General features: G+C 41.0%; 2 protein-coding genes across 3 annotated transcripts; one reads left to right on the top strand and one right to left on the bottom strand.

Moving 5' to 3' along the window:
• Nucleotides 1-1,983: 1,983 nt before the first annotated feature.
• On the bottom strand, nt 1,984-3,591 carry LOC109487406 (tail-anchored protein insertion receptor WRB-like). The gene is made up of 5 exons (XM_019791394.1): nt 3,495-3,591; nt 3,005-3,170; nt 2,662-2,729; nt 2,379-2,493; nt 1,984-2,085 (listed from the first exon to the last, which is right to left on the bottom strand). The coding sequence occupies exons 1-5, from the start codon at nt 3,579-3,581 to the stop codon at nt 2,024-2,026; spliced, it is 498 nt and encodes a 165-aa protein (XP_019646953.1). The 5' UTR covers nt 3,582-3,591; the 3' UTR covers nt 1,984-2,023.
• A 270-nt stretch (nt 3,592-3,861) lies between these two features.
• On the top strand, nt 3,862-12,003 carry LOC109487420 (DNA-(apurinic or apyrimidinic site) lyase-like). Of its 2 annotated transcripts, none has more exons than XM_019791415.1 (10): nt 3,862-4,021; nt 7,771-7,871; nt 8,000-8,057; nt 8,529-8,736; nt 9,230-9,301; nt 9,646-9,676; nt 9,993-10,105; nt 10,476-10,581; nt 10,803-10,880; nt 11,299-12,003. In XM_019791415.1, the coding sequence occupies exons 1-10, from the start codon at nt 4,007-4,009 to the stop codon at nt 11,420-11,422; spliced, it is 906 nt and encodes a 301-aa protein (XP_019646974.1). In that variant the 5' UTR covers nt 3,862-4,006; the 3' UTR covers nt 11,423-12,003. The 2 variants fall into 2 exon arrangements, with proteins under 2 accessions (XP_019646974.1, XP_019646973.1); XM_019791414.1 differs by lacking the exon at nt 3,862-4,021 and adding an exon at nt 7,232-7,344.
• Nucleotides 12,004-12,560: the final 557 nt, after the last annotated feature.

The raw sequence follows: 12,560 nt of genomic DNA, 5'->3' as shown, positions 1-12,560 counted from the left end.
TTAAATCATACCAAGAGTTATTTCTGTTGCTATGCATGTATAAAGATACCATAAAATTCCTACTCGGTAAAGATTTGGGGAGTCAATCTCTACGAGTACACATTTATAATTTAACTTCAACAAATTAACGTTTACTTCAATAACAAGTGGAAATGTAGGGCTTCCAATGCGCTGCAATTTGTTATTTGAAAATGGCTTTCCAAATTCAAAGTGAGTAATGTTTTCACATCTGAGCAGTTGTGTTGTTGTTTGGAAATTCATTGCAGATGTACATGTTAGAAATCTACAGCACTACGAAATTAATACCTGACCTCATGTTACATTCAACTCAGTCATACTGAAATCACTGCCCTGAACCATTGTGTAAACTTGTTCATCTCCAGTTGTACATTTGAGCATTCCCAGATGTTTTATTTCTAATTAGCAAGTGTCTTTTGAGACCACAAAGAAAACTATATTGCCAGTTTTAAATTCATGACAAGAAAGTATATTCTAAATTGCAAAAATGCAAGTGCAAAATGCTTTGGTGGTCCCTGACTTGATGGCAAATTTCAGTTTTGTTCCTAACAGTGTAAAAAAATTGTCTTTGATGAAGTGTTGTCAGCAGGGTATGTACATAACATGTATGTAATAAAATCCCTATGCCTCAACTCGGGGCAATGGTACAGATTTAAAGGATATACTAATATATGTGACATATACCCGTAACATCATTATATTGTACCTGTACAGGTTAACGGAAAACAGTCCAGTAAGCCATGACATTTAAGATTTCTTGCTCCTGTCTCTAAGACTATGGATCAGATGTCTATATCACATCATGGATGATATCACCATGAACTAAAACTGAGTCTGTGTGTGCCAAAATATGGATATACAGTAAGAAATACTTGCTGTTGGGTTTTATCTTGTTGTGTTGGATGTGCAGATCTCCCCTACATACAGTCCTTTTGTCAGTGCAGGGGGAAATTGTTCACAATGGTCTACAGGTGCAGTGTACCATAAACTTAAAGAGAAATGTCTTAAAAGAAAAATTTACAATTAATGTCATTGTTGGCAAGGCCAATCAGTAAGTTGATGACAGGGAGGTATACGGTAAATCCATTGCAGACAGGTCAGTTATGTACATGACACAAAACAGATTTTAGATGCAATGTCAGCATGTAGCAAAGTGTATAACTTCAAGTGTACATGTTACATTCTGTACTTCAACACAATTGTGTGTATTTGCCCGAAACAATTAAATTAACAAAGTCAGGTACACCGTACATGTATGTAAATGAAGCAAGTTGTACAGCCATATACAACAGTGTAGTGTCAGAAAGCAGTTTAATGTACAAATAAATACCTTTCCTGCAATACGAACCACAAGTAGTAACGATACAACAAAGTAGGCTGCTTTTATATGTACAGAGAGTTTTTAGAATGCAGCTTTTAGTCAAAGATGTGCTTCCAAAGTCTGAAGATTGTCCTAGATGTCACTATATGGCTGCGGCCATAGTTTTAACAGCGATGGTGCATAATTTAAATGTACAGACAAAATTTTAACCCACATCGCGTCTTACGTGTGTAAAATTCTGTGTACAGGTGGACTGCTTCATTAAAACCTTCCGCAACTCAAACTGTCGTCATCCTGTTTTTCTATAGGGGGTTGGTAGGAAGATCATGATACACGTAGTAGTAACTAGTAGTACATTTGTAGTATCTACAAGGAAATTTGACATTAATTAAAATTACATGTACTGAGGACACACCACCCATTTTCTGTACTGAATGTGGTGTCAAGGTAGACTCAAAGTTTGTCTACTAATACATTACATCATATAGGTGTGGCAGGCCTGGCCAACTACACACTGTATACTTGCACATTATTTACACTGGTACTCCTGGCACCCTATGTGCTGATGTTGCAGACATTGTACATGATAGACTTGCTCTCCAGCCACTCTGCAAGCTTGACTGTACCAGACATCCTCCAGTGATGATGTTACAGCTCTGTGGTCTCCCAGCAACAGCCCCCCTGTCAGACCAGCACAGCTGAGACTCGGTTACACACAACCAGCCAGAATGTGATACCAACAGCACCTAAACAGGACACAAAATAGATTAGAAAACAAAAACTGAACTAGTACCTTGTGATATCCTTGCTCTAACAAAAACTCTCTGGAGGCATTTTATTGATGTCATAATCGATCAGTCACTATCACTCACTATCCAGGCTTTGAGTATACATGTAATAATTATCATATGAGTCCCGGCATCAAGGTGTTGGCAGGTGAATTAATTACAGAAGCAGTACATATATGTTGATGTTTTTAAAGATATACACTGTAATCCAACATGGCACATGTGAAAAGGCTGCATACATGTACACGTACCTGAAACTCCAGATGGAAATGCCACAACGCCCCCTAGCGGGTAGAGCCAATCTGCAGGCAGCAGCAGCACAGGTTCTCCTCTGTATCTCCACATTAAGGACATCATCAGGATGCCCTGGACATAATGAAGGAAACAATTCTGAATGGATATCATTTTGCATACAAGCAAATACAAAGATAGGAAGATAACAAATAACTTCCTATATATTTGGACCATTTACTCCTAAACTGCACAAAATAAAAGAGATGGCTGATAGCATAATGCTAAACATGAAATACTCACATAGCAGACATAGAAAACAGCTGACATCACCCAGGATACTTTAATTGCAAGTGTTGACTTCTCTCTGCCTGAAAAACAACCAACGAAAAATTTACTAGTAGGTGTAATCAAGATATCTTAATACAACAGTGTTCAGTGACAACATGATCTGGCTGATTGTATTAAACTGTAGGTGTAGGTGTAGGTGCAAGTATGATTGGCTAGATGATAGATTGACTTACTCCTTGGTCAATAGATTAATTGCCTAACCTGTCTGACTTATTCCGCATAGCAGTCTTGCATTTTTGATTGATTGATTGATTGATTAATTGATTTACTGACTTGATTAAAATTATTGACTCACCTGTCTGTTTGAGCTGGTCCCTGATCTTGCTGATTTTACGCTGCAGACGCGCATGTCTGGCGAACTCGTCCTTGATGCTGACCGAGTCCTGCTCCGTCGTCAGTCGCCTCAACTCCTCCTTCAGCTGTCTCACTCCTTCTGTCTCTCTCTGAAGGTAGTTCATCACCTGCAGAACCCAGAAACCAGCAAATATAACATATTACATTATTCTATAATATAGAGAGCAGAGATTGTTTTAAGTTTAGAAAAAGGCTGGAAAAATCGAGACATAACATTTCAACCCTGTACGAATATCTGTGACCAGGGGAAATAATTCAAACGTAGGCAAATATATAGTCTATAAATTTGCAACTGACTACGGCCACTGACTACTGGGTACATGGGTGCCCCCCTCCCCAACTTTAAATCCCTAAAATTTACGAACGTTAAATATCAAATACTTAAAATTTATTGCCTATAATATGTCGATCTCCTACAGTTCAAAACTCACCAGTTTGGCTGCCGCTGGTATCAGTTTCTTGGCTAAACCAGACAAATATACGGCTAGAAATATGAAAATCGCGAAAAGTACAGCCATTTTGTTTTGGTAGATACCATTGAAGCAAATGGGGTTTACGATCATTGTCTAAATGTGTGATTTTTTTCATATTCACCAAATCAAATATTCGTTGTCTTATTCTCTAGAAATTAAAAAAGTATGTATAATAGAAAATAATGTTCTTTTTTTATGAATACCTTGGATTTGAATCGATTTAATTGATAACAACCCTACTTGAAAATGTAGTCTTCCGTAAAAGTTAAAGGTTATATTGCCGACCAATGAGAGGCGAGAATTCTCCCCACGCGGGAGACACACGTCACCTTTGTTTGGGCAGGCCCAGGCGAGCTGTCCGTGTTTTTGTCCCAAAATTCACCGTTTTTTCTTGAAAAGGCGTCACGACGATCGCCATAACCATCCGAACAGCTGTGTCCAGGTGTAGAGCAGCGTTCTATCTTCCAACCATGCCGAAAAGAAAGGCGAGTTTCGCTTAATCTAACGTTAGATGCAAGTGTCATAATTTGATACCAGTACCAGTATCTAGTACAATGACTTGATTTCCATAAATCCCATATATATGTAGATCAAATGATTTTATTGTTATATTCGGGGCGGAAGTACTGTTTGGGGGAGCTGTTTTATTGGGGTTTATATGTATGGGAGGATTGCAATTTGAGTGGGTGGAGATTTTGTTTCAGCTGATTGACAGGGTTGTAAGTTATGGATTGATGTTGTACTGTGTAATGTTTTGAAAAATCTCTGATTTCTTGTTTTGAATATCTTTTATTAGTTATAGACAGACAGCAACAGAACCTGGATTAGAAACAATAGCCTTAGTCTTACTACCGTAACCATACACAGCTACCCATCAGACATAGTTTTAGACACAGTTTCAGACAATTACCTCAGTAGATTTTGAAGTTATTTTGCACTCAATATTCTTTTATCCTTGTTATTTGCAATTATCCTTCGGGCAGGAATTTTCAATAAACTTATTCTTCGTTAACTATGAGTCATGGTATGGCAGCTACACAACATTATCTTTCAATCAAAGTAACAGTGTCCCTTGAAATGTCAGAGAACGAAAACACTTGAGTCACAGGTTCTCCTTCAGATAGGACAAGACATCTTCCATCATCACCTTGGCCGTCTCAGACTCCTTGAAGTCTAAAATCTGGCCGTGGTATCCGACCTTGTAGTGTAACATCTTCACCTTGACCCCGGCTTGTTCGAGACGTTTGGCATAAAAGATGGCGTGATCTCGGAACACGTCAAACTCCATGGCTGAGATGAACGCCGGTGGGAGACCCGAGATGTCCTCCTCTTCAGCAAAGAGAGGTGAAACTTCGGGGTTCAGGGCCAGCTCAAGTATCTCGTCTTCACCATTTGCTAGATCTTCCTTCCTTACATGTCTGCCAGGAGGCAGAGGGGGGAGAGTTGGATCCACTATGGCAGGATCAAGGAAGTTCAGATACTGGCTACCCTCCAACTTTGCTCTGGCAGGGTTCTTGAGCATGTAGGCTAGCTTCGACCTGTTGCCATACAGATACAGAGAGGTGAAGTAGGCTAACTCCCACACTGACTGCAGTTCACAGGGACCGTACTTGTAGGCAGATGCGGTGAACATGAGAAGCTGGGTTACAGGGTACAGGAGGAGCTGGAGTTTCAGAGCAGGGCAATGTTTTTCCTGAGCCAGTTTCAGAGCCACCACTGCAGCAAAGTTCCCCCCGGCACTCTCACCAGCGATTCCGATACAGGATGGGTCCACGTTGTACCTGGGGAAACACAATGTAATGTCACAAGGAAATCCACATAAAGATCATCAGTAACATGCATGCCACGCACCCTTAAAATACTTTGCTCTTAAGTACAAAAATGTACTAGTACTAGTATGGAGCTCACCTTCTGGCATGCCTAATGAAATACTTAGTTGCCGTCATACAGTCATCCAGTCCTGCTGGGAACTTGTGCTCCGGTGCAAGGCGGTAGCTGTGATGATTAAAAAAACAATCAATTTCTTGTGGGGGGAGGTACTACAAAATGAATGTGTCTCATGTGGACAGTTTTAGCCCCAACCATAAATCTTAGACCTTAGAAATTTGAGATAATAGCACAAATATGAGTACTTTCAGTCATCTTTGAGTTGTACATGTATTACATAATACATGTAAATATATACTTTGAAAAAAAAAAACAATGTTCTTACTTGACTGAAATGATCACAATACCCAGCTCTAAGGCAAGATGTGATGTTAGCTTGAAGCATTCAGCTGCAAACAGGACAAAAGGACAACAAAATCAGGCTTCAGTATTCAAGGATAAAGCTATCTGGGATTAAATGACATGAGTGGGAAAGAACTATCCTTGCAAAATAGCCTACAGAATTTATCATTGCAGAAAGAAGACTCTACTAGCCTCCAATAGGCCTTCCTAATGGGTTATGGATAGTGGCAAAAATATTCCATAAGCCATGATAACATTTCTTGGAGCAAGTCAACTCTGTCGTGGGCACACTCCCCTGGCCTATTTAGCTAGATTTTACAATCTTTCAAGTCACATTCAGTTGGTTACCTGCACTGCCCAAACAAAATCCCCCACCATGAAAGAACAGGAGTCCAGGGACAGGGCTTTGCTTCTGTGCGGTCAGTGGCTCCAAAACCATGACCTCGACTCCATCGAAGGTCGTCTCGGTGACCTTCAAGAGTGACCCTGGAATGAAGATTTTGGCGTGCCTGACCTTGTACTCCTTCAATGCCCGTAAAAAGTGGACAACAGTCGTCAGACCGAGGAACTCCAGAACTGTCCCCTGCAAGTACACAGAAAATGGATTTATTTGAAATGTGTCTTTAACCAGCATAATACATTTGTACTTAACTTACCTACATCTATTTTCCTACTGATTGTGAGAATGATAGATAAATGTTAAAATCAGTCATCATCAGTAGGAACTGATGCATGCAGGATCCTCCTGGTGTTAGTGGATCAAACCTTACAGTATGGTCTTACACAGTCTGTTCTTTGATATTGGCTGTGAACAAAACTGCTGTTTTGCACCTTGAGGCAGTTTATGTATACAACACCCCCCCCCCGCCCCCCCCCCCCCCCAATAAGATCTATAAAAAAAAGAATGTTACAATAGAAATAAAAACAAAGTGACTTACAATATCCACAGCGATTGTCTTCATGCGAACTGCGACTTTTCGCTTCTCCCTTTCGGAAATCCCCTCCGGTGGGACAGGTGTGTACCTCCAGTACATCAGCACACCCACAACACTCAGCACCATGGCAATCTCAACCCACACCATCTTTAAAAAGTTAAGATTCACCTCAAGACTCTGTCTAGTGTCTACTGTGTAAAACCTGTCCTACAGTCAAGCCTGTTTGTCATATGAGAACTGAATGTTTGGCTAGAATGTGATGCTTGCAGTCAGCTTGGGCAACTTCAAAGGAGTTCGCTGTTTTACAACAGAGCAGGCTTTAGTTTTTAAGCTTAAAATGGTCCCCTAAAGTCCCAAGGATTCAAATTTGGAGAACATCCACGCAACCATTGAACTTTGCCAGTTTTGTATATTAACCGTATGAGCAGTTATGTGCGGTTAAGAATTGCATCACTTCTTGTTTCATATGGCCAGTCTTTCCCTTCTGACATCTGCTTGGTTTATATTCATATGGTAATATAGAGTGAGTGGAAAGACTTGTACCCCTATGGATACCGGTTTTTCCACTTTAACCCAGTAACCTACATTTGTGCTAACCAACCAGCATGATTCACATCACAACCTGGGGCCTTCTGCATGCACTGGTTTGTCAACTTTTGATTCTAATCGTACCTTGTGAATCATAGACTGTTGTGTTGGTGTGTGTATACTGTGTGTCGTGAGGATAGACAGTCTGGACTATTCTGTAAGCTGCTGTTTTAACAGAGACTTTAATTATCCTACACCTTATCTCTGTGAGAATCTGGATAATGTAACATTCCTAAATCCACCTCTAAGGGAACCTAGTTAACATTTTTCTGTTCGTATAATTTTTAACAGAGATACAACAAAACATAAACTATCATGATTCCCAAAGCTGCCCAGTAGTGTTCAAAATATAAAATCTGAGAATGCCACTCCCTGAGGTCAGTGGAAGTTTCTCCATATAAAACGTGCACTAGTAGTACCTGTTGTGGACTAATGGGAAAACAAATGGTCTTTAAAATAAACATGCCGTCTCGTTTCCTCAGGCCGCAGGGGATGCAGAACCAGCCAAGAAGGCCAAAGCAGAAGCCGGAGGGACGTCGTCGCAATCTGACTTCTCATCCAATGCTAAGACTAAGTCTGGGAAGTAAGTAGTCTGGTCCAATGACGAATATGCTTGACTTTGATTTAATTGATCGAATTGATTTAATACTTTGACAACAGGATGATCTTCAGTCTCATTTAGGTAATGTGATTAATTTTCCTTTTCCGTAGACACTGGAACCTGAAGATTGCCTCGTGGAATGTGGATGGACTGAGAGGAACAGTTAAGGTACAAGACTACATTCATATATGCTTCCATTCAGCATGGCAACGTAATTACTACACAGACATTCCAGAGAACAATGCCAAATCCTGTGCTTGTCTTGTATACATTGTTGCTCAGTTTGTCTATGTATGTATCCAGGGCCTCTCTGACTAAAAAGCAGTACCTGGTCACTGAGATAACCACCCTGAGAAAACAACTCAGAATTATGTTTTCCTTCACATGGCCCAGCTTAACAGACTACTGCTTTGTTCTTTATCCTTATTGCCCCTCTTGAACTCAATTCTGCATGGCACTTGCTATATTATGTAACCCAACACCAGTTACCAAGGTGACGGACGTCTGGTCCTGGTCATTGACCTTATTTGTTTGGAACGGAAGAAGAGGGGGAAGAAACTGAGCAAAAAACAATATATTTTCCTTCTGCGAAAGTGAACATAATTGAATGAAAGTAGATAATTTTTTTTCCTTTTCCAGAAAAACGGGCACGCCTACATCACGCAGGAGGACCCCGACATCATCTGTCTGCAGGAGACCAAGTGTACGGACAAGGATGTGCCCAAGGAGTTCACCAGCACCGTCGAGGGTTACCATGGTTACTGGTACTCACCCACCGAGAAGAAGGGGTACGCGGGGACGGCCCTGCTGTCCAAAACCAAGCCACACAAAGTCACCTACGGGATAGGTAAGGCATTCTTCCAACACTGGTCGCACTATTTGGAGCTGAAATCTTCTATCTATTCTAAGCACCATTCTAGCCAGCGTCAAACACAAATGAAATTATATTTACCCCAAGTTTCAACCGAGCAGCATCACTCTGTGCTTGAAAGTTCATCTGTGGTGGTAGAAAGTTAAAATCATCTTTATTAACTTTTGTCAAACATACAAGATGAGTAGTGAAAACACCTAGGTCAATTTCTTATTTTGAGTAACTGTTAAGGAACCGATGGGATGCAAGGTATGTATGCATTCATTGTGAAGCAAAGTTGAATTGTAACTTATCCAACATAAAGCATGGACTTATCCAGGAATGATTAAGACTGGATTCGGCCAATCTTTTTGTTGGGAATCACAGTTCAACCTTGCTTCGGCATCAATTTGTCAGGGAATGAATCAGTCTACTGTTTTCATGTTCATTAACCAACATTTCGTCCCCCCACCCCCACCCCCCCTTCCAGGTGTAGAGGAGCATGATGATGAGGGTCGAGTCATCACAGCAGAGTTTGACAACTTCTACATGGTCACAGCCTGTAAGTACATGTATGGGGAATGTTGTAGGGTGTTGTGGAACTAGCATTTGGTTAGGGTTGTTGAATCTAAAAGTTATGGGTTCGAATCCCTAGTAGACCCCAGTGCTGTGTCTTTGAGAAAGGCACTTTATACACTCAACTCCAGTGAATCTGACTACTAAATACCTAGCTTGGACAGTGTGCCATCAGCCATTTTACCTATTGTGACATGTACTCGTCATACAATGTCACATGACGGAAAGAAGATGTTATCTGCATTACTAGAAAGACATTTTTAGTATGAGAAAGCAGGTATTGGAAAAAAGGAAAATAGCACTAAACTGATGTTGACTTTGTTTTTCCAGATGTTCCAAATGCTGGCAAGAAGCTTGTTAGGTGAGTATCTTGTCGTCAGGATTTTGTCATCTCGTCTTGTCTGACTACTTGGTCCCCTTCTTATGTTATCCTATCTGTGTTCCAAGCTAGACATGACAAAAGGCATTGTGTGCATGATCCTGACCTGTATTCATCACAGGCTTTTGTGCTCCTAACCTGTCTGTATTCCAGGCTAGACTACTGCCAGACGTGGGACCAAGCATTGTGGATTCTATGTTAGTCCATAGTGATTCTAACCCATTTGTGTTCCAGCCTGTAGTGATCCTAACCTGTCTTTTATCCAGCCTGTAGTGATCCTAACCTGTCTGTATTCCAGGCTAGACTACCGCCAGACGTGGGACGAGGCCTTTACAGACTACCTGAAGAAGCTGGACAAGAAGAAGCCGGTGGTTCTGTGCGGGGACCTCAACGTGGCGCACAACGAAATCGGTGGGTACTGCAAGACGACCTTCAGGAAAATGACCTTGAAATTGGTCTTGAGATGGCTGGCTCGTCATGTTAAGGATGGGGTTTGAACTTCTTTGCTTTAAGCCTTTCCACAAACTAAGCAGTAATACATTTGTACATGCTTGTGGCTCGAAATACTATTTCTGTTTCTGCCATATGTGGCTCATAGCACTGAGAGTAAGACTGTATTCTTTACGCTTGCCAGATTGCAAGTTGTTTGTATCTGTGGCCTCAAACATTTCCCGTATATTGTGGGTTAATTTTTTGAGCCTCCAAAAATGAAATACTTGACAGATTAATGATCAGTAGATCGAGCTGGAGGCTGCACTACTAACTTAAAAATGGATTTCAGACTTGAAGAACCCAAAGACCAACAGGAACAAGACTCCCGGGTTCACAGACCAGGAGCGGGAGGGGTTCACCAGTCTGCTGGACCAGGGCTTCAAGGACAGCTACAGGTGGGCGGGGCTTTGTGCTTTGAAATTTTGGTTTTACCTTAGTTTAATATTTCCTGTTATTAATTGTATGATTAGGGTCACTACATAGCAAGGCTGAAAAGCCCCATGCAAGCATTTGCAAGACGAGAAAGATGAGTGTTGTACTGATGAATTCATCAATGTTCAATACATGTATTATGTAACTGATGATGTCTTTTAACAAGTCACTTTCCCTCCCACAGGGAACTGTACCCTGAGGAGACAGACTGTTACACTTTCTGGACTTACATGGGGGGAGCCAGGGCCAAGAATGTTGGCTGGTGAGTCCCAACAGCTTTTCTGTGGTGTAGAATTGTAACATTAGTATCAGAATATATTCATGGCTATAAGATCTGCCGGTATATGCTAGTTTTTCATACATTTTCTTAATTAAAAAGTGTTGGACATCAATCTTCTAGGGGCCTGACTAGTGGAAAGGCTGCTAGAAGTGTGATGTAGTCAGGCTGCGTGCCACTCTCTGAGTGCCTTTCCTAGTAAAGTTGTAACAGTGGGGTTCAATTGCCACTAGCTGATCCATTCCAATGGGTCCGGATCTTTTGGCATAGTCGTTAGCGCGCTGCTGTTGTAAGCTGGATGACCGGTTTTGATTCCTGGTGTCTCAGGAGTTTTCCTTTTTCTACCCGCTCCTGTTTGTTTCATTGTATTTGATGAGAACACTTCTGTTTTCCCCCTCCTCAGGCGACTGGACTACTTCGTGCTTTCGGACCGGCTGATGCCACACCTGTGCGATAACGTCATCAGGTCAGGGGTCATGGGCAGTGACCACTGCCCCATCGTCCTGCTGCTGGCCATGGGCAAGTAACGACCTTGGAGTCGTGGAACATGACCTTGAGAATGTCGGAAGGACGTGACATCTTACAGAGCTCAAGGTTGCAGAAAGGTCACGGTTTTCATCCAACAAAAGGTCAAATGTGTAGAAAAGTCATATACGTTACATTTGAAAGTAAAGTTGGTCAAAAGGTAAAAAAACATACATTTTATAGAGGTCAGACTCATAGGAAAAGTTTTGTAGAGATCTGTTTGTAGCTGTTCAGACAGTGCACAGGTGTAAATGTTTACTAGAAACCACACTCTAGGAGGTTAACCCATTGTTAAACATTGTATGTGTTCCCCTAGCTGCTAGCTTAGAGAAATATTAACATGGAGAGAGAGGCTAACAAGTCACATAATTGTGTAGCTGTTCAGACAAAGTTCAGGTATATTGATGTTTACAAGTCACAATTTGGGAGCTTATTCCATATGGTACTCGAGTTTCCTAATCTGTTAACTTGGTGATTGAAACAAACTGAATTTCAGATTTTAACAGAACTGACAATTCATCAGGCTAATACAGCAGTCTTTGCATACAGTTTCCAGTTTAGGTATTAGAAACCTGAAGTCACTCTGAAAAGTGGTGGTTTGATACAATGTGTGCCATATTGTTTGGCATACATTTTGTCATGTCAAACACAAGGTGCTACATGTAGCAGGAAAGTTCATCTCTATCAGTAAATAACATGCAAAATTCAGCATTTTGCCATATAAAATTGTGCCAATGGTGTTCCTGTGGGAGTTTTGAACCATGGATATAGATTTTGGAGCTGAAGTAACAACTAGATGTATGTAGAGAATACCCTCTGTGAATCACATCAGACTGCAATTTACTTCCCTTATGTACTTTAAGGTGCAATGCAAGGTTGATGTAGTTTGAGTAGTTTTACTCCCTAAGAGGAACAAGAAGTTGTTTTAGCTGTTACAATTCAAACTGACATTGAGTAAGTGTACTAACGTTCTGAATAAAGAACTTCAAGAAGATTCAACAGTTTGCTGGTGAACAACGTTTGTCTTGGCTTTTCCGTATACATAATAGGTGTGTGTCACTGTGAGTGTGTGTGTGTGTGTGTCAGTGTGTGTGTTACTGTGTGTGTCAGTGTGTGTGTGTGTCAGTGTGTTATGTGTGG

The sequence above is a fragment of the Branchiostoma belcheri genome, unplaced genomic scaffold, assembly GCF_001625305.1.
Source record: "Branchiostoma belcheri isolate BF01 breed outbred unplaced genomic scaffold, Haploidv18h27 scaffold88, whole genome shotgun sequence".
In the NCBI taxonomy this organism is placed as follows: domain Eukaryota; kingdom Metazoa; phylum Chordata; class Leptocardii; order Amphioxiformes; family Branchiostomatidae; genus Branchiostoma; species Branchiostoma belcheri.
This window is presented reverse-complemented; position numbering and strand designations above follow the sequence as displayed.